The sequence below is a fragment of the Arachis ipaensis genome, chromosome B6 (genome assembly GCF_059453495.1).
Source record: "Arachis ipaensis isolate K30076 ecotype BB chromosome B6, ASM5945349v1, whole genome shotgun sequence".
Classification (NCBI taxonomy): domain Eukaryota; kingdom Viridiplantae; phylum Streptophyta; class Magnoliopsida; order Fabales; family Fabaceae; genus Arachis; species Arachis ipaensis.
Window position 1 is genome coordinate 21232162 of NC_142441.1, and position 25027 is coordinate 21257188.

General features: G+C 37.0%; 3 protein-coding genes, 1 long non-coding RNA gene and 2 pseudogenes across 4 annotated transcripts; 3 read left to right on the forward strand and 3 right to left on the reverse strand.

Moving 5' to 3' along the window:
* Nucleotides 1-855: 855 nt before the first annotated feature.
* On the forward strand, nt 856-2683 carry LOC107646630 (kinesin-like protein KIN-12F; annotated as a pseudogene).
* A 350-nt stretch (nt 2684-3033) lies between these two features.
* Nucleotides 3034-4951, forward strand: LOC107646115 (3-ketoacyl-CoA synthase 1). The gene has a single exon (XM_016350309.3). The coding sequence runs from the start codon at nt 3328-3330 to the stop codon at nt 4891-4893; it is 1566 nt and encodes a 521-aa protein (XP_016205795.1). The 5' UTR covers nt 3034-3327; the 3' UTR covers nt 4894-4951.
* An 874-nt stretch (nt 4952-5825) lies between these two features.
* LOC107646116 (death domain associated protein) lies at nt 5826-6354 on the forward strand. Its single transcript, XM_088490120.1, has one exon. The coding sequence runs from the start codon at nt 5826-5828 to the stop codon at nt 6207-6209; it is 384 nt and encodes a 127-aa protein (XP_088346246.1). The 3' UTR covers nt 6210-6354.
* Nucleotides 6355-7082: 728 nt separating this feature from the next.
* On the reverse strand, nt 7083-10899 carry LOC107646117 (heterogeneous nuclear ribonucleoprotein Q-like). Its single transcript, XM_088490119.1, has 9 exons — nt 10627-10899; nt 9867-10278; nt 9657-9773; nt 9204-9344; nt 8949-9125; nt 8178-8382; nt 7739-7917; nt 7549-7634; nt 7083-7467 (listed from the first exon to the last, which is right to left on the reverse strand). Exons 2-9 carry the CDS (start codon nt 10251-10253, stop codon nt 7329-7331), a joined length of 1431 nt encoding a protein of 476 aa, XP_088346245.1. The 5' UTR covers nt 10254-10278; nt 10627-10899; the 3' UTR covers nt 7083-7328.
* Nucleotides 10900-13584: 2685 nt separating this feature from the next.
* Nucleotides 13585-14940, reverse strand: LOC148554843 (uncharacterized). The gene is made up of 3 exons (XR_015885879.1): nt 14420-14940; nt 14201-14291; nt 13585-13939 (listed from the first exon to the last, which is right to left on the reverse strand). It is a non-coding gene; the product is annotated as an uncharacterized LOC148554843 (long non-coding RNA).
* A 7569-nt stretch (nt 14941-22509) lies between these two features.
* On the reverse strand, nt 22510-23763 carry LOC148554844 (uncharacterized; annotated as a pseudogene).
* Nucleotides 23764-25027: the final 1264 nt, after the last annotated feature.

A 25027-nucleotide genomic window follows, 5' to 3' on the forward strand; every position in this document is an offset into this window, starting at 1 on the left:
TTCACTCAGAAATGAAACGAAATTATATTTAGAAATGAACCAAAAATTATATTCAAAATGTAAACTCGTTTTAAAATAAGTACAGACCAAGTGCATCTTATTTAAATTCAGGATGAATCGAAATTATTTAACGATTGCAACACACAAACTCAATTCGAAACAAGCACACGAACAAAAGTTGAATCATGAACAAAAAATGAGAAAAGAAGAAGAAAGAGGAGGAGAAAGAAGAGGAAGAGGAGGAAGGGGGTGGTGGTGACGACAATAACAAAAGTGAAAAATAATTAAAAAAAAAAAGAGGAAAAGAAGAATACGTAACTCTCAAAGGTGAAGAAGAAGAAGAATAGTGAAGAAGAAGAAGAAGAACGTATGCGTCAATTTAAAAGAAGATGCATGGGGAGAGGAAAAAACAACAAAATGAAGTGCGTGACTCTAAATTATTTGGATAAATTTGGGAGTTAAGCCTTCAAAGTGGTCTCTGAAGTTGCACTCGAGCCTTATAGTAGTCCCTAAACTTAAAAGTTACCCATATTCATCCCTAAAGTTGCACTCTGGGACTCATACTCGTCCTTCTGGCACATTCCGTCCATATGGCGCTACCGGAAAGCTGAGTTGGCCTACTTCGTGACACGTTGGCAAAGAAACGGCTAGCTGACATGGCAGAGTAAACTTTTTTTATTCAATTTGGTCCCTCAATTCAAGTTAAAAACCCTAATTCCTAATTTTGAAGAACCATCTCCACAGTGCTCACACTCTTCTCTTCTCTTCGATTTTCTTCTCTTTTCTTCTCCAACTTCAAAGCCAGACAGTTATGACCAGTGCGAGCAACGTAGCTGGGAGCTCGAACAACCCACGATGGACACTTCCATGCTTAATAGCTGCCTCATTCTCTCCAGTAGCGATGTATTAAGACAATCATTTAAAGAGGATGAGCATATCCGATCCTTACTACATTCAAGCAAGGTTTTACTAGGCCCAACGGAGTCCTTAGGGGCAAGCCTTCAGAGGGGACTACAGATAATTGACTCTCACCAGCGAAATTCCGCACTAAGCAAATCTTCAGCTTCATTCTCTTTTGAGTGTTTAACCCCTTGTCAAGAAATTGATAAGGGTAAGAGGTTTTCTATTGATGAAGGGTCTACAAATTTGCTTTGTGAATCTTGCCGTAGAAAAATATCCAATGTAGAATCCAAGGAAGCACATATTGACAAAGTTGAAGTAGACAAAGTTCAAAAAGTATGTCTGGACTTTAATACTTTTATAATGTTCTTCAATTAGTAGTCTTTTGAGCTCACTTATCTTTATTTCCTTTCTTCAAGGATCTGGAAAATGAAATGGCAAAAGCCACCATGAGGGAGAAGGAGCTAGAGAATGTTTACAAGGAGCAAGCAGCTAGGATTGAGGAACTAAATCAATTGGTATCTGGATAATTGACCCTTACCGAATAATTATTTATGTCATTTTGAGTTTACATCACTAATAATTGGAATATTTTCAGGTTGAGAAATTGAGATGAGAAAAAGGATTAAACTTCGTTATTGTGAATGGTCAAGATAGCATCAAGGAGACAGGAAAGGGAGAAGACTATAACTTGCTTGGAGGTGAAGACGAGGTATACTAGTGTAGTCTTGTAGTTTACAATATAAAGTTGGATAAATCCATTTCAAGAACCTTTTTTTATTTACATTTGTTCATCTTGTTTGTAGCTTCCAAGGAGCACTTCCCCAGACATCAATTTACCAGAAATTTTGGAGAAAAATGTGAAATCAAAGAAGTTCAAGTCCAGGAAGAATTAACTCAAAGAGACAGCTCTTTCGATGCTAATGAGAAAGAAGAACTTCTTAAGGAAATCTATAGCCTAAGAAGCAAGCTGCAATTAGGTAGTGACATAGCAGTTAAAAGGTCCACCGACAAACTGAGATCTTCATTGAAATCTATTCAACTGAGAAAATGTGGCATATTTTCTCAAGGTAGTGGTGGTGAAGCGCTGGAGAAGGAAAGAGAAAGATGGACTGAAATGGAAAGTGAATGGATTTGTCTTACAGATGAGCTAGGAGTTGATCTAGAGAAGAACCAATAGCGAGCAGAGAGAGTGGAGTTGGAACTGAGGTTAGAGAAGAAGTGTACCGAAGAATTAGATGATGTGCTAAAAAGATAAGTTCTTGGACATACTAGAATGCTAGAACATTATGTTGAGCTACAAGAGAAATATAATGATTTGGTTGCAAAGCACAATACTATAATGGAAGGCATAACCAAGGTGAAGAAGGCTACAGCAAAGACTAGAAAGAAGGGTCATGCTCGCTTCGCCGAGTCTCTTGCAGCTGAACTTTCTGCATTGAGGGTGGAGCGAGAAAGGGAAGCTAAATTCTTGAAAAAGGAGAATATGAGTCTCAAGATTCAACTTCGAGACACTGCAGAAGCTGTTCATGCAGCTGGAGAACTACTTGTTAGACTCAGAGAAGCCGAGCATGCAGCCTCTATTGCTGAGGTAAGAATAATATGAACACTACATAGCATAGGATAAGTAATTTAAGGATATGAACACAACATAGCATAGGACTTTTGGAATCGTTTCATATGATTATTTCAAGAGGCAGCTATTAAGCATGGGGGTGTCCATCGTGGGTTGTTCGAGCTCCCAACTACGATGCTTGCGCTGGTCATAACCGTCTGGTTTTGAAGTTGGAGAAGACAAGAGAAGAAAACCGAAGAGAAGAGAAGAGAAGAGTGTGAGCACTGTGGAGATGGTTCTTTAAAATTGGGGAATAGGGTTTTTAACTTGAATTGAGAGACCAAATTGAATCAGAAAAGTTTACTCTGCCACGTCAACTAGCAATTTCTTTACCAACGTGTCACGAAGGAGGCCAACTCAGCTTTTTGGTAGCGCCAGATGGACGGAATGTGCCGGAAGGACGAATCTGAGTCCCGAAATGCAAGTTCAGAGATGAATATGGGTAACTTTTAAGTTTAGAGACTATTATGACGCTCGAGTGCAATTTTAGGGACCACTTTAAAGTTTAACTCAAAATTTGGATGTTAAAATTGTTTGAATGTGAAGAATAATTCGTATTTAATTCGAAAGAGTATTATATTAGAGGTTAAGAAATAAATAAGATTATTAAAAGAAGCGAAGAATTAATCTCTCTTTGACTGCTAGTCTGCTATATAAAGCAACCTAAACCCACAATCTAAATTCAGAAGCAGAGCAGGTAGCACCCTCAGGAGAAGAAACATACCCTCTACCTTGCAGCGGTAGCATAAGCAAATATATCTTACAAGAAGAAACACAAACAAACACAAAAAGAAAGCAATACAGTAAGCTGAATGGCTGCAGCTGGTAATAGCATAGACATGGATAAGGAGAGATTAACGGCTGAGATGGACTTCAGGGACTCTTCCTCCGCCGTCATCAGAATCCGTCGCCGGTTACCGGATTTCCTACAATCGGTGAAGCTCAAATACGTCAAATTGGGGTACGGCTACTCATGCAACCCCGCCACCCTCCTCATCTTTGCTCTCATCCTCCCACTCCTCCTCTCACTCATCGGCCTCAACCTCCACGACCTCCGCCTCGACACCCACGCGCTCACGCGCCTCGCCTTCTCCGCGGCCCTCCTCTTCCTCTTCGGCCTCTACTACGCCACGCGCCCACCTCCTGTCTACCTCGTCGACTTCTCCTGCTACAAGCCCAGCAAGGAACGCAAAATCTCCGTGGAATCGTTCCTCAAGATGACGGAGGAGAACGGCGCGTTCGACGAAAACGCCATCCAGTTCCAGCGGCGGATCTCCACCAAATCCGGCCTCGGCGACGAGACCTACCTGCCGAGCGGGATCACTTCCCGCCCTCCGAACCTGTCCATGGAAGAAGCGCGCCTCGAAGCAGAAGCCGTTATGTTCGGAGCACTGGACGCTCTGTTCGCCAAAACAGGGTTGAATCCCAGAGACATTGACATCTTGATCGTGAATTGCAGCCTCTTCAACCCTACCCCTTCTCTCTCCGCCATGATCGTCAACCACTACAAGCTCAGGACCAACATCAAGAGCTACAACCTGAGCGGCATGGGATGCAGCGCCGGATTAATCTCCATCGACCTCGCCAAGGATCTCCTCAAAGCGAACCCCAACTCCTACGCGGTGGTGGTGAGCACGGAGAACATAACTCTGAACTGGTACTTCGGGAACGAGCGGTCCATGCTCCTCTGCAACTGCATTTTCAGGATGGGCGGCGCCGCCGTGCTTCTGTCGAACAAGCGGCGGGACAGGGCGCGATCCAAGTACGAGCTGGTTCACACGGTGAGGACGCACAAGGGCGCGGACGACAAGAACTACAACTGCGTGTACCAGAGAGAAGACGAGACGGGGAAAATTGGAGTGTGCCTAGCGAGGGAGCTGATGGAGGTGGCCGGAGACGCACTGAAAACAAACATAACGACTTTGGGGCCGTTGGTGCTGCCGCTTTCGGAGCAGTTGATGTTCTTCGTGTCGTTGGTGAGGAGGAAAGTGATGAAGGGGAGGAACAGGGTGAAGCCTTACATACCGGACTTCAAGCTGGCGTTCGAGCACTTCTGCATCCACGCGGGTGGGAGGGCGGTTCTTGATGCGTTGCAGAAGAACCTGGGGCTGAGCGAGTGGCACATGGAACCTTCCAGAATGACGCTGCACCGCTTCGGGAACACTTCGAGTAGTTCCCTCTGGTACGAGCTGGCATACACAGAGGCGAAGGGGAGGGTCAAGAAAGGCGACAGGGTTTGGCAGATTGGATTCGGCTCCGGCTTCAAGTGCAACAGCGCAGTCTGGAAGGCCCTCCGTGGACTCCCCGTACTCCATGACTGGCGTGGCAACCCCTGGGACGATTCCATTCACACCTATCCTCGTCACCCATCCCCATAGTTACCTTCTACCTCTCTTTAATTGCTTATTTTAATTTAATTCTCTACTGCGGGCCCAACGTCGTTGCATATTTGCATCTCTTCAGCTTAATTTACCAAACCGTTACCTAATTTAGCTCCCTCCCTCGTCTCTTCTTTTGCTAGAAACCGGGAACGCGTGCATTAATATTCTATACCATGCATGGAAACGCTCAAACAGACATTCATAAGAAAAATTTATTTTTTACCCTAAAACAAAGTAAAAAATCAGAGTCCTCTGTATACATTTCAAGGCGGTGCACAATTCTAATACTTGTTTAATATTACCTCATAAGTTGATCTTTCCTACTACAGTATGAAACAGAATTTTCGATCAATTTCACTACAAAAATAGAACAGTATCGTCTCATATGTCGTGATAAAATGATGGCATGTGAGATAATGGAGGTAGTCATTCAAGGAAAATTTATTCAAAAATATTTTTCCTAATAATACAAATTTTTATTATTTAATAATTCATTTTTTGTTATATTACCACATATTTTTACCATACAATAACACATTTTTATTCATTAATAAACAAAAATCATAATTTTATTTTAAAAGTCACACATACTATTGGAATAGTGATATTATTATTGGAACGAATGTAGACCACAGAATTTCGATGGGCAAGTGCCAAGACAAGACAGTGAAGAATGAAGATAGAAATTGACAAATCATTCATTGAGACCCAAAAGAGTTAAGAGAGCGAGTCCACAAACGACATAGGGCACGTGACGTTTTGTATTGCACTGCTCTGTGGATATCATTTGGACTAAAAAATCAAATAAACGGGGAGAAATTAAAATCCATTCTACAAAAGCCCACCAAGCTAGAATAATTGAAAGAAAAAAAGAGAGTAGAAATTGAAAATGTGAGGAAGAGTGTAGAAGAGGAAAGTGGGAAACAAAGATGCGGTGTTTCTGGCTAGCTCCGGCTCCAGCAATCCCCAAACACGCCACGCCAAGCTACAGTGTTGGTGTTCCTTCCTCCGCCCCTCAGCCACGGCAGCGCTGCCGTGCAATAGCTCAAACAAAACAAGGGCCAAAGAAGGACGTGGAGATCAGTGGATCAGATATACTGCGGGCACTGCAGAGAGCAAGTGCCAGTAAGAGTAAGAGTAAAAATAGGAACAAGAAGAGGGTCTCATCCTCTTCCTCTGTGGAGCCTCCCACGGAACAAACACAAACTGCTGCGGACTGCACCAGTGTTCGCCCACTCTGCATAAAACCTCACTGGCCTGCCAAATTAGATGACTTGGATAAACGTCTTCGTGAGCTTTCTGAAACCATTTAATTTCTGCCACTCCTCAATGCTAAATTATTTATTTTTTCTTTCTTTGTGTCTTGTCGACTCGTGCTTTTGCCATCGCTAAAATTGGAGTTGAAATGGATTTTGCTTTCAGTTTTGAAACAAGAGCTAGTATTATTTAATTATTTTATTAGTATATCATTTTATATATCTTTGTGTTTTAGTAATACTGATTTCAAGGAAACGAGGAAATCGTGCTTTGCAGGACTATCACAGAGTCCGGTCAGGGATTTCTATGTTGAGTTAAACATGTTATTAATTTATTATAGTGGTTTCATTTTCAAATCTTATGCATGCCATGTTCGGTGTTCCCATTATACTCTAGTGATTTTGAACTAGGATTTACCTAACCAAAACTTATTTCTGCTTAGAAAGCAACGAGTCAACGACCCCTGCACAAGGATTTTATTAACACTTAATGCAGCGGGGTCACAATTATGTTATGCAATCTGTTGCAAGATATGGTGGGTCACAGAATTCCAAACATGTTAACCACTTCACATCACACTGTGTAAGATCCTAAGGAAGCACTCTTGCAGATGAGGGAGGTTCAACTCGGATACACCCAATATTCATTATTATTTTCTTACTCTAATTTGTTCACTGTAACCTCAACCACTGTAGGTTAAATCATATAATAGACTACTACTATATAGTCATTTTAGACAAAAAATAATATGGAAAAACAGAAACATAAATTGGAGTGAGGTAAATAATCACAAGCGCATGAAACCAGTGCTATAAATATAGCAACAAATTATTCATTTGGTGTTCTCAATCGATAATTGCTCCACAAATCGCTAATAAGAGCCATTGAGAAGAAAATGGAAAATGAGTAAAAAGAATGACGCTATTGTAGGTAAAACCAAATCAGACATCATTTTTGCTGATTATCAATAAAGATGCAAGGCATTACCAAGCAGAAAACATGAACAGTTACTCGGCTGTGGCTCACCCAACAATAAACAATAGCTTTCATAGTTAATATAATTTCTCTGGTCCTAACCCTAAACCTTTTCTTTGATCTCCCCCCACCCCCCAAAAACACACAAAAAAAACAAAAAAAAAAATAAAAAAACCATTGCATCTATCTGCATTCTACCACTAATAGGGTCGGTACCTTCTATTACGGTTGCTTTCTTCGCTGCCACCACCTCCTGCTCGGCCCGGTTGACCACTTGGACCATTGTTCCGATCAGTTCTGCGAGGTCGGGCCGGTGGTGCCTGTACACCAGGCTGTTGACTGCAGCATGTCCCAATATGAAATTAAGGTATCATATTAGATAACTCAAAAAGAAATTGTAAATAGGCTGTAACAACTTACAGGACATAGCCGATTTGACCGTCTGGTAATACCATTGGAACCATCTGCATTCCTGCCGGCATTGGACCTCTCCCATAAATCATTGGCTGTTTGAATGTCCATAGGAAACCCACATTGTGCAAACGTATTAGAGCTAATGACAAAAAGCGAAAAAGCACGGAAATAGATAATGTTATAAGAAATTAAATACCTGTTGATAACCTGTAGCAACACCATATCCTGCAGCTAAAGAGCCGTAAAGGTTTCCAGAAAAACTACCATATCCGGGATGTATAAGATGGCTTGGATGAAGTACAGGATTGTAGGCATAACTAACTTCAGCTTTTCTATCAGTTTGAGGCTTGGCAAGAACAACTTCAAGCACTTGGCCTGTAGTTCAAGTCCGTTAAACATAGTCAGGTAAACATTCAGAATGCACTCAAAGTTCTCTCCATTATTTGGATCAGAATTCTGTTTTATCTTAAAATAAAGCATCCAATGAGAAGTATTTTTAACAGATGAGACTTCTTAAACATTTATGTAAGGAAAGTTTCAACCTATTGTTATTGTTTTGCATAGAATTCCACGAATCAAGTAAGTACGAAGCAAAACACAATACATCTTTAATTCATATTTCATTGGAAATGTACCATTAATTTCATATTTTTCTGTATCTTTGACAGCTTTCAATACACTTGACCGCTCTGCATAATGAATGAAACCAAAATCACGTTTCCCTCCAGCTTTACCAGGTGGCATGACCACTTTTGTCACTTCTCCATGTCGCCGGAATAGTTCTTTTAGTTGTTCAGTAGTAACATTCTCAGGTATGTTTTTAACATATAGAGCTTTAACCTGTGAACACCAAAAAAGTTCAAAACCAAACCATCAGTAAAGTAATTATTCCTTATACAGAATACATAGGTAAGAACATCACATCTACACGTCCATAACACTTTTAAATTCAACAACAATCAACAGCAATCCCTTTCTTAAGCAAAACTAATAATCTTTATGGCATGGTTGGGCCAACAAGAGCTACCATTGAGGGTTGGCTCAGGTAGTAGGATAAAATTACATTTACAAAATTATCTATCGTTTGAGCTCAGCGGAAAAATCAATTTGTTCAAACTGACAGCTTGTAAGTGGCTCAAGAAATCATGCCGCCTAAATTGCAATAAATTTCTCATACACGAGCGAGTTTTCATATTTACTGAGCTCCATATCAAAGGCAGAAAGAAAATCATATATACCCACACTCTTGGGTGGCTCTGCTGAGAGAAGAAAAAGGCTATACAGAAAGAGAAACATTGCAGTAAAAGAGAAGAAACAATTACGACCATAAGTATCTAATTAATCACTTGATGTAATGATAGGTAAAAAGCAATTTAAAATCACTTTTCGCATCTAAGTTCACTTACCTGTGAAGATGAAGAATGATCAGGTGAGATCTTTGGATCTGCCCATGTGACATTTGGGGTATTACCACCCAGCTTAAAACTTGCAATTGACATCTTTTGCCGCGAATAGTCAGCACATGCATTATTGTAATACAAAACAAAAGCAAACCCACGATTCCTAGTGGGGTTTTGGGGGTCCTATAATAAAAAGAAATAGAGTGGTAAGAGCAAGATAGGGCTTTTAACAGTTTACTGTGACCTTGTAGTGCATTGCACCTTGATGAGCTCGATGTTTTCAACACCCGGACCAACAGCCTCGACATGTTTCCTGAACTCATCCTCCGTCCAAGTCTTTGGAATGTTACTAATGAACAATCTGTGTTTTGTTTCAGACAGTGAACACCTCAAGGTTTTGCCCTGAGAACATGAAGAATGTTTAATTAGTTAAAACTAATCTACAAAAGAAGATTTTCTTATAATAATATTACTACACCAATACCAAAGGTCTCAAGGTTTTTCCCTGAGAAATTGAAAAAGGGGCTCAATGTTGCAAAGATGACGATGTTGCATTGGATGAATTGAGTAAATACACTGGACTATTGGGAAAGAATGCATTAGATAAAAGAGTTGGTTTACCACCCATTGTGCAAAAAAAAATAGTAGAATAATATGGAGGGAGACCAAGAAAAAGTATAGGCAAAGTCTGAGAGTTTGAGAAAGCATCAATACCTTAAATTCCTTGTTGTGTATGTCTTCAATGGCCTTTTGTGCTACCTCCTTTGTTTTAAAAGCCACAAAAGCATAACCCCTGTTTTCGCCGGTGTCCTTGTCTTTCATTAGTCGCACCTGAAAAGTAAAGAGAAATTAAATTCTTTGCTGGTCCCAGTCAGTTATAAAGCGATTAGTTTCAAATACAACATTTGCAATCCTCTGTCTAACCTCTAGAACGTCACCCATTGGCTCGCACAGTGCCTTCAAATCATCTTCATGCGCATCGCGAGGAAGCCCACCAATGAAGACTTCAGAACCATGAGGAGGAAGGGCAAGAAGTTCATCATGCTTTTCCTTCTCCTCATCTTCATTGACAGAAGATGGTTTCTGCCCATCTTGGAGAATTTCAGCAGCAGTGTCACTTCTTTCTTGTTCTTGTTCAGGCAACTGATCTTTAGCAGCAGCCTCAGCAGGTGACCCCTTGTGTTCATGTGGAGGTTCAGGTGCTTCTTGTCCATGGTCATCTATCTGTTCTTCAACATCATCATCAATCTCTTCCATATAATTCTCCTCATCAATGTCGACACGCTCATTGACCTCCGCACCCTCGGACATTGCATTCACAGCAGAATAGCCGCACCTGCAGATTGAGACAATCATAAAAAGAAAAAAAGTGTATGGAACAGTAGGTGACTGCATTGCTGAGGCACAAACATTAGGAGCAGTTAGAAGAGTTTTAAGGCCATGGGTAATTTAAGATAATTACTTTTCCCAAAGAAAAGGCGTAGGGTTTAAGGTGGCGATGCATGTTGCTTGCAAGTAAAAGAGATTGAGGCTACATTGATAAATAAAAACTGGGCAAGTGAATGGGAACCCTAAGGCATTACCGAAACAGAGGAAACTCAATTGTTTATACCACAAAAAATGGAGGGAGGGGGAAATTGACATAATAATATCAATACGAGAGACATGTAATGGCAGTGCATACCATTAGCCATAAAAATACATGACGATATTGATGAGTTTTCAGATTCGCTTCTGAGTGAGTTGGTCTCTTTGGTTGTTGTTCTAATTTGTAACCCTAGATACATAGAAACACAGAGGCAGTGAGTTTTACGTGAAATGTGTAGCGGTGGTGACTATCTATGTATCCGCCAGAGTGAGGAAGGACGGAAGGAAGGAAGGAAGGTAAGAAGGGAGGGAGCAAGGAATAATATTACATTTACTACCTCCTCATTTCTTTCCAGATGAGCGACTCTCACTCTCACTTTTCTCTTCTCTTTCGCTTTTCACCGCACATTTATTAAAATCGTACTAATTAGCAATGGTCACAGAAACTTTGCTCGTAAATATTTTTGTTATTAAGTTGTCAGAAAAAAATTAATATTTAATGTGATAAAATTTTTTAATTAAAAATAAAAATATTAAAAAAAATAATATCTTTTAAAAAATTATATTTATCAATTTTTAAAATATATTTATTTTAAAAAATTAAATATAAATGTTCATTCAAACAAACTCTTTAAACATTTATTAAAATTTCTTTTTTTTTGTCTTATTGAAATTTATCTTTTGTTAAAAACAGTAATTAAACCGTACTACAATAATAAGACATTAAGAATTCAAAAGTAAAACTTAATCTATTTATGTCTTTATTTTATCAAATAATTAAAAATATAGAGAAAATGACATTTTCAGATTTTAAATGATAATTTCTTCTCTTTATTAATAAAATGTGCATTCACTTTTTTGAAAAATTAAAATAACATGTATTTTAGTTTATTTGACCAAAATACTTATCAATATTCATTATAATTAGGGTTAAGTACTAAAATCGTTCCTAAGGTAAGGGGCGAAAATCAAAATCGTCCCCGACCTTTTTTCTTTATTAAAATCATCCTCAATGTTCAAAAACGCTTTAAAATCATTTTTTTTACCAATTTTAATTTTTTTATTATCAAACTACCCTCTCATTAAAATAATTATAAAATAAAATAAATAAAAAAGAAAGGAAAGAAAGGGATATAGAGAGAAACGGCTTCAGGAAACAAAAAGAAAGAAAGAAAGAAACGGTGAGGGCTTGAGGGAGAGAGTGACAGAGAGCTAAGAAGGGAAGAGAGGGAGGCCGTGTCCAGCGCCGCTGCCGACATGCCCAGCTGCCTTGCTTGTCATCGTCGCCATCAAAAGGGAAGAGGGAGAGAGAGTGCCGTCGCGAATCAGAGTTGAGCCGAGAAGAGAGACAGCGCGAGAGAAGGAGTGAGCCACCGAGGGGAGCGTCACCACCGCTAAGGCCGCCGTTGAGGGGGGTGGGGGAGGGGGAGGAAAGGGAAGCCGCACTGCCGCACCGCTATACCGCCACTCCGTCGCACCGCCGCACCGCCGTCCTGCCGTCTGTGATCTGCCACTGTTGTAGAATTTATGAATTTTTAGTGAAATTTGTTATGGAATATCTATAATTTAATTTTTTGTGATTTGGCTTAAATTTGGAATATTGTTGTTGCTGAATTTGTTGATTATTGTTCAAAGTGAATTTGTTGATTATTCTGAGTTATGATTTTCTGAGGTGGGGGTGGTGGTGGGTTCTGGTGTTGATGATGATGGTGGGGCTGGTGGTGGGGTGAGGAAGGTGAAGAGGAGAATGATGAGGCTTCTGTTATATATGAATGGTGATGATGTCTGTTCTTGATGTTGCGTTGTTTGGTAGCAACTTGAATTCTGATTTGATCACCAAGACTACATTACTTGATCTTTCTGAAGTGAAGAAGCTCAAGGTTATTTTTGGTGGCAGTAGATAATAGCTTCGTTAGTGAGATCATGTTGGTTAACTCAAAATTAATCCGTTGCTTCTATTTTGTGATGTGAGATATTGCAATTTTGAGTTCTTGTTCCCAGTTTCTTCGCGTTGTTCTCTTTCTCTCTTCTTCTTTTTTTTTTTTTTTGAAGAACATATGAGTTCTTCTTTTTAAAATTTTTTAATTTATGTTGTTGCTAATTTTGGATCTGAAATTATAGTTGATGATTGCTGAATTGTTTAATTTGAAATTTTTGTTGATTTATTTTTTATTGTTGCTGTTGGTGTTGCTGGATTGTTGGTGGTTATGGTGTAGCGATGGTGATGGTGATGATAATGCATAGGGTAGTGGTGAAGGTGGAGAGACTTTTTAATTTTTGTTTAAGGACAAAATTGTCCAAAAAATTTTATTTATGGACAAAAGGACGATTTTATAACGTTTTGTAACGTTGGGGATGATTTTAATAACAAAAAAAGGTCGGAGACGATTTTGATTTTCACCCCAGACCTTAGGGACGATTTCAGTACTTAACCCTTATAATTACATATAAAAATAAATAATAATTATTTGGTTGATTCAAATAATAATAATATAATTATACATTTATTACTATGATAAATATTATTCATTTTTAATATTGTATAACATAATATAAAATATTTTATCTCATTAAAAATATTTAATTAAAAATTTGTTATATTTCTTGATTATTAATGTAATAATTTTATTTATTACTAATATAATAAATTTTATTTATTACTAATATTTTATTATTAATCAAAACTATATATATATATATAAAAAGTTTTAAATCAAATATTTTTGTAACAAATTAAAATATTCTATATTATGTAATAAATATAAAAATGAATAAATTTATTATTATTTAAATTAACCAAATAATTATTATCGATAAATATTTTAGTCAAATTGACTAATAATATGTTATTTTACTCTTATAAAAGTAAAAATATATATTTTATAAATAAAAAATATAATTTGAACATCTCGAAAATGTCATTTTTTCAAAATTATATTCATAAAATATATGAAAAAGGATAAGTAGTAAGAATATATTAGGGTTAGTATTAGGCCTATAACTCACTTTGAGAATTATGTTATAAATAGGAGTATGATATAATTAGAAATTCTGATTTTTTTTTTTGCTCTAGTCTTAAGTCTCTCTTATTATCTCTCATTCTCTGTATCTCTTGATACAATATCGTATCAAATGACGATTTCATTAAACACTATGCCAGTAATGATCACTGCTTTCATGGTAGTTCGGATTTCAGTCACATTTCTTTGCATGATTTTCCAATGTTCGATGGTGAGAAAGGCTATTGGTGGATCCTTTGAGCTTGGAAGCTGTGGAGCACTAAAAGAATATTGGAGGCACAACATTTTCGGGAGGTTGTTGGAAGACTAGTCGGCCGCGATCTGACGTGGTTGCAGCTCTGACGACAGCACAATCCGATGGCAGATTGGCCAACCTTCGAGATAGCATTCCTGCATCGTTACCAACCAGATTTTCAATCAATATTATCAAAAATTTCTCAAACAACATTTCAAATTGAGAAATAAATTTAGAAAAAGCAATGTCCAAATTCAGATATCAACTACACAGTCATTCAACAACAGCAGGATGTAGATTTGAAGCTTCAATTTTAGAGATTTCAACCACAACAAATAGAGCACTTTCAGAAGCAAGCGATGATAGTGAAGTTCCAAAAATTACGAACAAGAACGATGAGAAAGTTATAAACAAACCTGGTGATAGCGATACCATGCAGACCAAAGGAGATCGACAGTGGCCTGCATCTGTAATGGCGGACTGAAGGAGATTGACAGTGGCCCGCATCTGTGATAAAGAACAGAGGAGATTTAAAGACAGATCGCAATGAAAGAAAGGAGGGAGAGAAGCAGAATGACAGAGTTTCCATCAGAATTAAGGACAGTGCCTCTGTGACAGAGAGGGATGAGTATGACCGAGATTTAAGGCGATTCTGCGACGGTAGCAAAGCTAGGAACAACGCCGAGGTTGATGCTTCCACGATAGGAAGGCGGGCAATTACGATGGCAAAAGGCAGAACAACGTCAATTACAATGGAAGGAAAAACAACGAAGATGAACAGTACAGTGGAGATTCATTCTGTTTTATCCCTCTATTAGTAGCCAAGCCACTACCACTCATAGTGGCTATCTTCTCATAGGATCGCGGTGGAGGACGAAACAACGACGGCTGCCAGTGGCGAGCGGCGGCTTCAGCAGGAGGTTGAGCGAACGCCATAGAGAACAGCAGAGAAAGAAGACAAAGAAGGAGGGACGGGAGCAGGACGGCGGTACCAAGCGACCGAAGGAGGACTGAAAGCGGCGTGGATCACCAATTCATCCTTGTGAGCTTGCAATGACCCGCGAAGTACTACTTGGAGCTGCAGTGGCTATTCCTGCCCTATCTTCACCTTCAAGAACGAAAAAGGAGGGGAACGTATTGTCCCTTCCTCACAGGTTGGGCCTCTCATTTGGTGTGCTCAGCCTAACTTCAATTTTTACATGGTTAGTTAACCATTAGGCCAATGTCTAAAGAGAATTATTTTGATATTTTAATGGGCCTATTTTTTTTTAAAACAATGGAATTCAAGTGGTAATTTTTTTTTTATTCTAAGCTGTAGCATAGAAAATATTATTTACGAATAATTTTTTTTTATTAATTATAATTTATGTTTACAATTTTAATTAGGATTTATATATATTTTTTTTATTTGCTACCTTGAAGACAAGTTGTTTTAAAAGGGAGGATAATGTTAATTAATATTGAGCCTATGGCTCACTTAGAGAATTATGTTATTAATAGGACTATAAGAATATAATGTAATAGTGTGGATATACATGAAGTAATTAAAAACTTTAATTTTTTTTCTTTGGTTCTAGTTTTAGAGATTTCTATCTAATTCTCTTTTATTATCTCTCATCTCTATATCTCTTGATACAATATTGAATCAAAATATCCTATTAGTCTAGTGAAAGGTTCATATCAAAATGAGGCAATATTTCTTTCTTGGGTGTGAACATATTCAATTTTTTTTTTATTGAGTAATTTTTTTTATATGTTGACTAATGCATGTTTGTAGACTTTTTTTTTATATTGTACTTTTAAGAGTGATTTATTTAATATTATAATATTTTGTGTAATATATTGATATAAGATACTTAGGGTCAGAAGAAATTATTAGTAACAATTTCATAACGTTATTTAAAACCTGTAACTAGCGATTTTTTTTTTTAATTTTGATGAAAATTAAATAAAAAATTGTTACTAAACGATTTGTAAATAGAAAATTTTAAATATTATAAAAGCGTTGATCACGATTTATAAGTGCTAATAGTAATAGCCCTTCGTGATGCCTATTGCCTAACATTAAGAACAATAAAAATATTAGTATGATAACAAAAATATATATCATATTATTCTAAAATAAGATATATCATATTCTATAATAATTACTAATAATAATATCTAAAATATGCAAATAATAATAATAAAAATAATAACAATTAAAATAATTTTTAATAATAATAACAATACCATCACACCCATAAACAATAACAACAACAATAATAATAATAATTGTTCTTGGCCCAATAAATCTTCTAAGATCATATAGTTCATCCTTATAGAGTAGGTCTAAAACTTTTTTAAGGAGCGAAGTATATGATAAATTCATATTTTATTATAAATTTTGGATTGAAATGAGTGAAATTTATCAATTTAACTTACACTTATTTTTTCTAAGTGTATACTTTTGTAAATTTTTTCTTTGTTGAGCTTAATGGATGAAAACATGTTTTTCCGACCTCTAAAACCGTCAAATTAATTTCACTTTTATTCCATTTGATGTCTTGAAATGTTTGTTCAATTTATTTAGAGATTAGGAGGCAAGAATAGTTTGGGAAGATGAAAAAAAAGTATGCAGAAGGGGAGATTTCGCAAAGAAACAAAAGATGAAACAATTTTGTGCGATGCGCACGCACCCACCTGTACCCCACGCACCCACCGGTGCACACACACATGGTTGGAAATTTCTGCTTGGGTGTGTGCGCACGCATCTATCTGATCGCGTACCTCATTTAAAATGGTATGTGACTCGTGATTTGGGGCCATTTTAGCTCATTTCATACCACTTTGGAGCCAATATGAAGCAAGACTTGAAGGAGGTGGAGACACAACCTATCATATACTCATTTTTTTTCTTTCTTTTCTAACTTCTCTCTAGATTTCAAGAGCTTCTTATGAACTTTTCTCTACTTCTAGATTTTAGTTTTGTTTAATTATAATTTTTAGTTTATATTTTTTTTGTTTGGCTACTCTAAGTTTCTTAGAATTTCTTGTTTCAAACTAAAAACTATAATTAAACAAAACTAAAATCTATTACTAGAGAAATATTCATAAGAAATTCTTAAATTGTAGAAAGAAGTTGGAGTTTCTCTATCTAGAATTCAAGAACTAAAAGCCCTAAAAAAAATGAGTGTATGATAAGTTGTGTCTGCACCCCCTTTAAGTCTTGCTTCATATTGGCTCCAAAGCGGTCTAAAATGGGCCAAATGGCCCCAAATCACGAGTCACGTGCCATTTTAAATGAGGCACACAATCAGACGAGTGCGTGTGTGTGCACTAGTGGCGTGTGCGCACTGCACATAATTGCTTTCTCGTTCATTTTTTCGCAAAATCTCCACTTTCACATGCTTTTCTTCCATCTTCCCAAACTATTCTTGCTTCCTAGACCCTAAATAACTTGAATAAGTATTTCAAGGCAACAAATAGAATAAAAGTGAAATTAATTTGACAATCTTAGAAGTTGAAAAAACATGTTTTCATCCATTAAGCTCAACAAGAGAAAATTCACAAATGCATGCAATTAGAAGGAATAAGTACAAGTTAAATTGATAAATTTCACTATTTTCAATCCAAAAACTATAGTAAAATATGGATTTATTAGTATACGTATACTTTGGGAGACCAAGCGGCAGTAGATACCTGCAAAGGTACTTCGACGCTCAAGTAAGAAAGAGTCTATATTGAGTAATTGAATCTCAAAATAAGTCACGTACATCTTTTCTTTATCCAGGTTCCTACTAGAATAGGAAGCAAGGGTTCCAAACGTGCCCTTGTGTTTAGTTATTTGTTTGACTTGATCTTTGTAAGTTTGCTATAGTTGTTATTCAAAAAGGTCGCCTATTACCTCTTTTTGCTAACCGAATCATATATGTTTGTATTTTGAACTCTTCTAGTGAAATCAACTAAGTGGCTGATTTATAGCGTGTGACTTATAAAGTATAATGGATGGATCACATCCTCCCAAGCTTGACCTTGACTGTTTTTCAATAAGATAGGTTGAACTTATATGTTGTTGTATAAATCGGCGCTTGCTAGAATAGAGGTTAGCTTCCTAAGCTCAATCTGACATAATTAAGCAAAAATTCAACTAACTGTTAGAAAATAGTATGTAAATAAATAAAAAAAATAAAAAGAAAATTTTTTGTCCAGGGTGATGTGAAAGAGAGAGAATTTTAGTAATAAACAACAATTACTTTTTGCAGTTACCAAGATCATGCTTGACGCACTTATAGGCATAGTGGATTTCACGTAATAGGCTTTACTAATTGACGATGATTGTCATCTGGTAACCATAAAGTCTCACAATCTAGGGCATTGGTTTGAGAACTCATTGAGATATCTTCTTTTATTGGCAAAAAAAGAGTTGGAAGTTTTGCTCTTTAGTGTATTCTTCGTAAGTGTATATCAAGTTTTCAAAGAAGGAAAAATAATGAGTAACAGAGGTTAATGATTTTTTGTTTTTGCTACATTTTTCTTCTACTTGATGCTTTTGAATTTTTGCAAAAAATGGTGAAAAGAAAGATGAAGGGGAAGGGAGGTGAATTATAGGAGGAAATAGAGTTTATTATAGACATAGTGAATCCATACTCGTGGGTTGATAAGAGTGTCCTTCTCGGGTATCTCTTTTTAAAGATAAATAGAGTATAGAGCAATTAGGGACTTCAAGTTGGGTCAAGGAAGGTGAGAGTTTGAATATGGAGTTCCTTCCATGTAGTTCTTCAGATCGGGTGTGTTATAAGAGAGAGGGATTTGAATACTTTTATATGTAGTCATGTGTGTTTGTAGAACTAAGGGTGAGATTTTCTTTTACCCGTTTTGAGTATGAGGTATTAGCGTAGTTAAGGTGTGCTCCAACTCAACTAATTCCAAACTCTTGGGCATTGGTTTTGAAGTTTTAATGGAGTTTCTAGAGCAAGAGCTTTTTCTTGAGGTGTTCTTTGCGTTATTCCAAGCTAAATGAGTGAACAAAAGTAGGTGGATCAACTTAAGTAGCACTCCGAGCTGAGGTATTTTTAGTCTACATAAATCTTCATTTAAAGGTTTCAAAGAAATGTTTGTAAGGTAAGATAATGTAAAGATGAGTACCCGTTTTACTTAGACGGGTTTGTTACTGAGAATATTGTTTTGTTCTGGCTGAGCAAGAGGTTGCTATTGTTGAATTTTTAATGAATAATATATTTGGCCGAGGATATTACAACTTGTTTTTGTATATGACTAATGTGTTTTTGTATTGTGGCAGGTGAAAGATTGACGGAGAAAAATTATCGGTAAAGAATTTCTCAAAATAACTTCGTTGTAAGTATAGTTCTAAGCCAACAAATTATCCTTGGTCAATGTTTAATTTGTTTGTCACTTAAGCAAACCCAATAAAATTAACCGAAGTATTTAAACCTCGGGTCGTCTCTCAAGGAATTGCAGGGAAGTGTGTAAATTATTGGTTATGATGTACTTCTTTTTGGGTTTTGAAATAGGGAACAAGAAATGTAAATAGCGCGAAGAAAATAAAATAATAACTAAGAAAGGTCCTAGCAAGGGTTGAGAATTGGAATTCTTATCCTCATTATCGTCGTCAATTGTGATAGTAAATGTAAATTGCCTTCACTTAGTTAACCTCTAACCAATGAAGGAAAGTCAAGTGCATACAATCAACTTGAGTTCACAAGTCCTAGTCAACTCATAGTGAGAGACTAGATTTAGTGAACTTCAAGCTAACCGACAATCTTCAATTACCAATCAACAAGAGACTTTGACAATTCAAGAGTCTCCAAATCATCAACCCAAGCCAAGAACACAAAAATCTAATTCAAAATCTAACCAAGCATTTTATCAAATACTTGGAAGGCAAAAATAAAAACATAGAAAATTAACAAGGAATAATAAAACCTAAGACTAACAATTGCAAGAGATTAATAACCAACAATTAAAGAAAGAAGCCATAAACATGAAACATAAAATTGCATTAAAAAGGAAATTGAAAGTAACACAAGAGTTCATAAACTAAATGGGCAAAATAAAAGAATCAATAAAAGAAGTAGATAACTCAAGTGCTAGAACAAATAAAAGTAGAAGAAAGCTAAATTAAAATAAAATTGAAACCTAAGCCTAAGGAGAAATTGAAAGAAGAAACCCTAAATCTAGAGAGCCTCTCTCTCTAAAATTCTACATCTAAAACCTAAAGTGTGTGAATAAATGAAAAGTGAATCGTCTGAATTGAATCTGCTCCACTCCCCAGCCTCTAACCTGTATTTTCGAGCCTGAAACTGGGTCAAAAGCAGCCTAGAAATCGCCCCCAACGAATTTTGTTAATTGCAGCACATGACGCTCATTATGCGTATGCGTCAGCCACGCGTACACGTCGCTGGGACTCTGCACTGACCACGCGTAGGCGTCAGCCATGTGTGCGCGTCATTTAGTTATGACTTGGTCACGCGTACGCGTCAGCTATGCGTACGCGTGGACACCAGCTTCTCAAAACTTTAATTTTTGTGTTCCTTCCATTTTTGCATGCTTCCTTTCCATCCTCTAAGCTATTCCTGCCCTATAAACTCTGAAAACATGTAACACACATATCACGGCATCGAATGATAATAAGAGAGGATTAAAAATTAGTGATTTTAAGGCCAAAGAAGCAAAATTAGGAAGGAAACTTAAAAACATGCAATTTACATGAATAAGTGTAAGAATAATTGATAAAATCCACTCAATTCAATACAAAATAAACCATAAAATTGTAGTTTATCAATCTCCCCGCACTTAAACAGTAGCATGTCCTCATGCTAAATTCAAGAAAGACAAAAAGGGGTAATGAATTTATTCAAATACAACCTATATAAATGCAAGCTACCTACATGTGTCTAGTTATTCTAATTACTATCTATCTATATATATATATAAGCATATGTGTGTTCAAAGTGAGTCAAAGTTCCAAGAAATTATATATGCACAATCAAGGGCTAAATCAATCATATCAAAGCACATTCACAATTGAATTGAGTTATTCAAAAGAGTTCACAACTTGCAAGATAAGCAATGATCAAAGATGGACATATGGAATTGAACAATTGAACCCTCACCGGATGTGTATATGCACTCTAATCGCTCAAGTATTTAGGGTTAATCCACTTAAATCTCCTCTAATCATGCTTTCTAAAACTTTGTTCTTCATCTAACCAATCAACAAATATTTAGTGTACAAATGCAAATATCATGAAGGCTTTTCAAGGTTGTAATGGGGCTAAAGTAAGGGTAAAGATATATGTATGGCCAAGTGAGCTATCATTTGAATCTTTGACTAACCTGAGTTCTCACCTAACACATGCACACTCTCTATACAATTCTAAAATCAAGCCTAGCCACCCACGATATCACTTTTACACATATACATACACTCATGTATCAATTCCAATTCCATCACATATGCATTAATCTTTTTATTGAACTTAACATTGGAGTAATTTTATCCCCTATTCATTTATTTCTTCTTTTTTTCTTTTTTTTTTTATATATGAAAACATAATATATACAAAGGACATCAATGCATACGGTTTCTATAATTTCACACGAGTACACACTCAAATTCTCAATATTTGTCAATAAAAAAATACATTCTCATCAACCAAAGTTCTCACATTTTCCCACACTTAGTTGACACACACTCACTATCTTAAGCTAGCCAAAGATTCAAATAGGACAATTAATTATTTTTCCGTTTAAGGCTAGTGATGTAGTAATATAAGGAACAAAAGGGAATTAAACAGGCTCAAAGTGGCAAACAAGGGCAAATAAAATGGTAGGCTATTTGGAATAAGTAAGCTATAATCAAATGATGGCATGAATCACATAATTGCATGAATATACACTAAATAATGTACATATAGAATGGAACAAACCAAAGATTGCAATCATAGAGAAGAAAATACACAAGAATCAAAATCATGGTTAAATAATGTAACCATATAATTAGGCTAAAAAACTCACGGGCTATATGTTCTTAGCTCAAAAACCATATTCCAAGCTATATATATACATCATGCAAGTTTCAAAAAGTTACAACTCAAATCAATTTGAATCTTCATGCCCTTTTTAAGAAAAAGAAACATTCCTTGAAAATTTTATCAAATTGACCAACATTTATTATATATATACTAAATGATATGATGTGATTGTGAAAAGTTAAAAATTCCTAGTTTAATCCTATTTTCAACCAAATCAATTTCTCATATGCAACGGAATAAACTAAGCTCAATTATGCGCATTTTTCCAATCACAACTAATAAACTAAAATACTATATATATATCAAACTAAAAAGTGCAAATCAAACTAAAAATCTAAGGTATATACAAGCAAAAGTGCAAAATGCAAAAAACTAAAAGGTATTCAAAACAACTAATATATACAAGAATCCAAAAGTGCAATAAAGTAAAAATGCAAATACTGAAAAGTAAAACAAAATAAAAGCAGAAGTGTCTGGAATGGTTCACCAAAATATAACTCTGTCGATGACAGCGGCCTCCCCACACTTAAATGACAACATCGTCCTCGATGCTTCTCAGGTCAAGTCGGGTGAGAGGGGTCAACACTTGCATCTCTGCCGTTGCCTATGGGTGGATACGGCTCTGGCTCTGTCGGCTGTGGCTGTGCAGGTGCCTGTGGCTCTGTAGGGATCTCATGTTGAGTCTCTTCCTACTGGGCATCCTCCTGCTGGGCATCCTCCTCCTCCTCAGACTGGTTGGATGGAGTGTCAGACTCAGAGGGAATATCCGTGCGGCCAGAAGTCACAATCAACTTCAAGTGTGCATAACGTCGCTTGTTGCGACGCTCAGACTGCTCATAACGTTGCAACAAATGCCGCTCCATTCAATCCATGCGCTCAAAGAGGCGCTACACAAGACGGTAGACCAGCTGTGATGTAGATGATGGTGCTGATCGAGATGGTGCAGATGGTACGGATGGTCCTGCTGCAGCTGAAGAAGTAGCCGGCTCAGTAGCTGCTGCTATGGCCGCTCGGTCTCGGCGCCGAGCTACTGGGCGGTCACTAAACCAGTCACCCTAAGGGGTAACCATCTCCTTACCGTGAACTGCTGGTGCCTCATCGCCCTACTCCCAAGGTACCTCAGCCCGGTGAGCTAGCTATGTAACCAAACAAGGGAATGGCAGGTTACCCCTGATGTGGGCCCGATACATGAATTGTCTGATGAGTCACGAAAGGTACAACTCCTTCCCCTCTAGGACACACCAGATCAACACTAGCATATCTACCGAGACCTCTGTGAAGTGAGTGCTAGGCATGACATATGTGGACAGAATCAGCTGCCACACCTTAGCCTCCTTCGTCAGGTAGTCAAACTTCATGCCCTTGGGAGTCACTTTAGAGGAACCCATCTCCCAAGGTGCACCTGGCTGGGCAACTATACTATGCAGTGCATCCCAATCAAAGCTCATGTAGTGCATCTCCTTCTCAGCCTTGTGGAAGGCATCCTTATCATTGATCTTAGGCTAAAAGTGGACGATGTCCTCAATATCTGCCTCTGTGATCATAACCTGTTTGTCTCGGAGGTGAACTGCGTCAAGGGTTGCTCTGTAGAAATTTCAGTAGAACTCTCGGACCCAAGACTCATTCACCTTCACTAGCTCTCTGTCCAAAAAGACCCAACCCCGCTCCTCAATCTGATGCTCAGTATACTACTTCAGATCAGAGGGTACAGCTAGTTTCTTCTCCACAATGAGGTTCCACTTATCAAAGTGCAAAAATCTAAGCTCACAGTATAGGTTGGCAAACTTAACTGAGTTGGTAGAAGGCGTAGCTTGGTCAGCCTTCTCCTTCTCATTAAGCTTTTGCTCAGATAAGCCTAAGGTCACCGGCTCAGTGAATGGTTGCGACCTTTTCCTCTTACTGGAGGTGGCCTTGGCTTTGCCTTTCCCTCTTTCAGACATCATGAAAAACAGAATTCACAGGATACAGAATATTAAACAAAGCCGAGGAAAGAAAAGAAAACCGCATATAATCAAACAAATAGAAATCAGAAAACAGAAGGGCATTGAAACAAAATCATGAAGTGAGTATAAAGATGTAAATTCTTGGAATGAAAGAAAAATGGAAGTCAAAAATCAATCAGAAATCACAATCCAAGAATTTATACAATAATGCCTAGAATACTTGTTCGTGAAGAAACCAAAATTATCATGCCGTAAAAGAATTCAAAAGAGTTAAACTAGAAAAGGGAAAAACTAAGAAGAAAAGTTAGAAAGTTAATTAAATCAAAAGTTAGAAAAGCAGGTCAAAAATTAGCGGCATGACAAGTATTGAACTTAACCAAGAGAAGTTCAAAAGTTTAGGAAACAATCATACTCACATTCATGAATTGTAATACAAGTCATTGATGATGAAATATGTAATGCAACATAAGCACACAAAGTTCACAAAATTGTAAAAATTGGTGTGAAAAATATTGAGCATGCACTTAATGTAACCTAAAGTTGATTGAAAACTGAAACTTTATCAAACGGTTACAAAAGTGAAACCGCACCAATATTTACAACTACAAAAGAACCTCAAACAAAGATGAACAAGATTAGGTCAAATAGGAAATTTATGAAAGTCACTTCAATGGTCAAGAAAAAAATTTGAATTGAAAAGGACCAATGAAGAAGAAAAATTTTTGACCTAACTTGAAAAATTAAAAACACCAAAGAGGTTCAAAATGACTTAGTCAATCAAGGTTCTATTTGACATAGAAATCCATCAGATAGTTCCTTGATGTCCTCAATTATGTAATAAAACATACGGGAAGCAAAGAGAGCGGAGATGCTAGCCGACCAAATCATGAATTGAGTTTGGTAATAACCAATGAACCCAAAGTCAAAATATACCAAACTCAAATCACGAATTGGAAATTAATAGCATAAAGATTTCAGAAAAATTGGCAGCATTCTGACAGTAAATTGAGTGTTCCCAGAATACAAACAAGCAGCAAACTCAAATCATATAAGTGTAAGACAAATGTAAACCAGAACAGAAATTATAACTCATATGATTCTGCCATTATCAAGCAAAATAGCACCAAACAGCAGCAAGCATAATGGCATGCAGTAGCCAGCAGTAAACAAATGAAAACCAGGCAGCAGCATCAATAACAGATATACAAGAAAATAGCATTAAACAACATCAAACAAAACAACTCAGCAACATGCATAAAAACAT

Excerpts from the sequence above, each read along its gene's own strand:
- LOC107646115 (XM_016350309.3), top strand. The coding sequence starts at position 3,328 with ATGGCTGCAGCTGGTAATAGCATAGACATGGATAAGGAGAGATTAACG.
- LOC107646116 (XM_088490120.1), top strand. The coding sequence starts at position 5,826 with ATGCGGTGTTTCTGGCTAGCTCCGGCTCCAGCAATCCCCAAACACGCC.
- LOC107646117 (XM_088490119.1), bottom strand. The coding sequence starts at position 10,253 with ATGTCCGAGGGTGCGGAGGTCAATGAGCGTGTCGACATTGATGAGGAG. Across the intron at positions 9,774-9,866 it reads CAATGGGTGACGTTCTAGAG|GTGCGACTAATGAAAGACAA; the intron begins GTTAGACAGAGG and ends TTTACTTTTCAG. Across the intron at positions 7,635-7,738 it reads TTGCTACAGGTTATCAACAG|CCAATGATTTATGGGAGAGG; the intron begins GTATTTAATTTC and ends ACATTCAAACAG.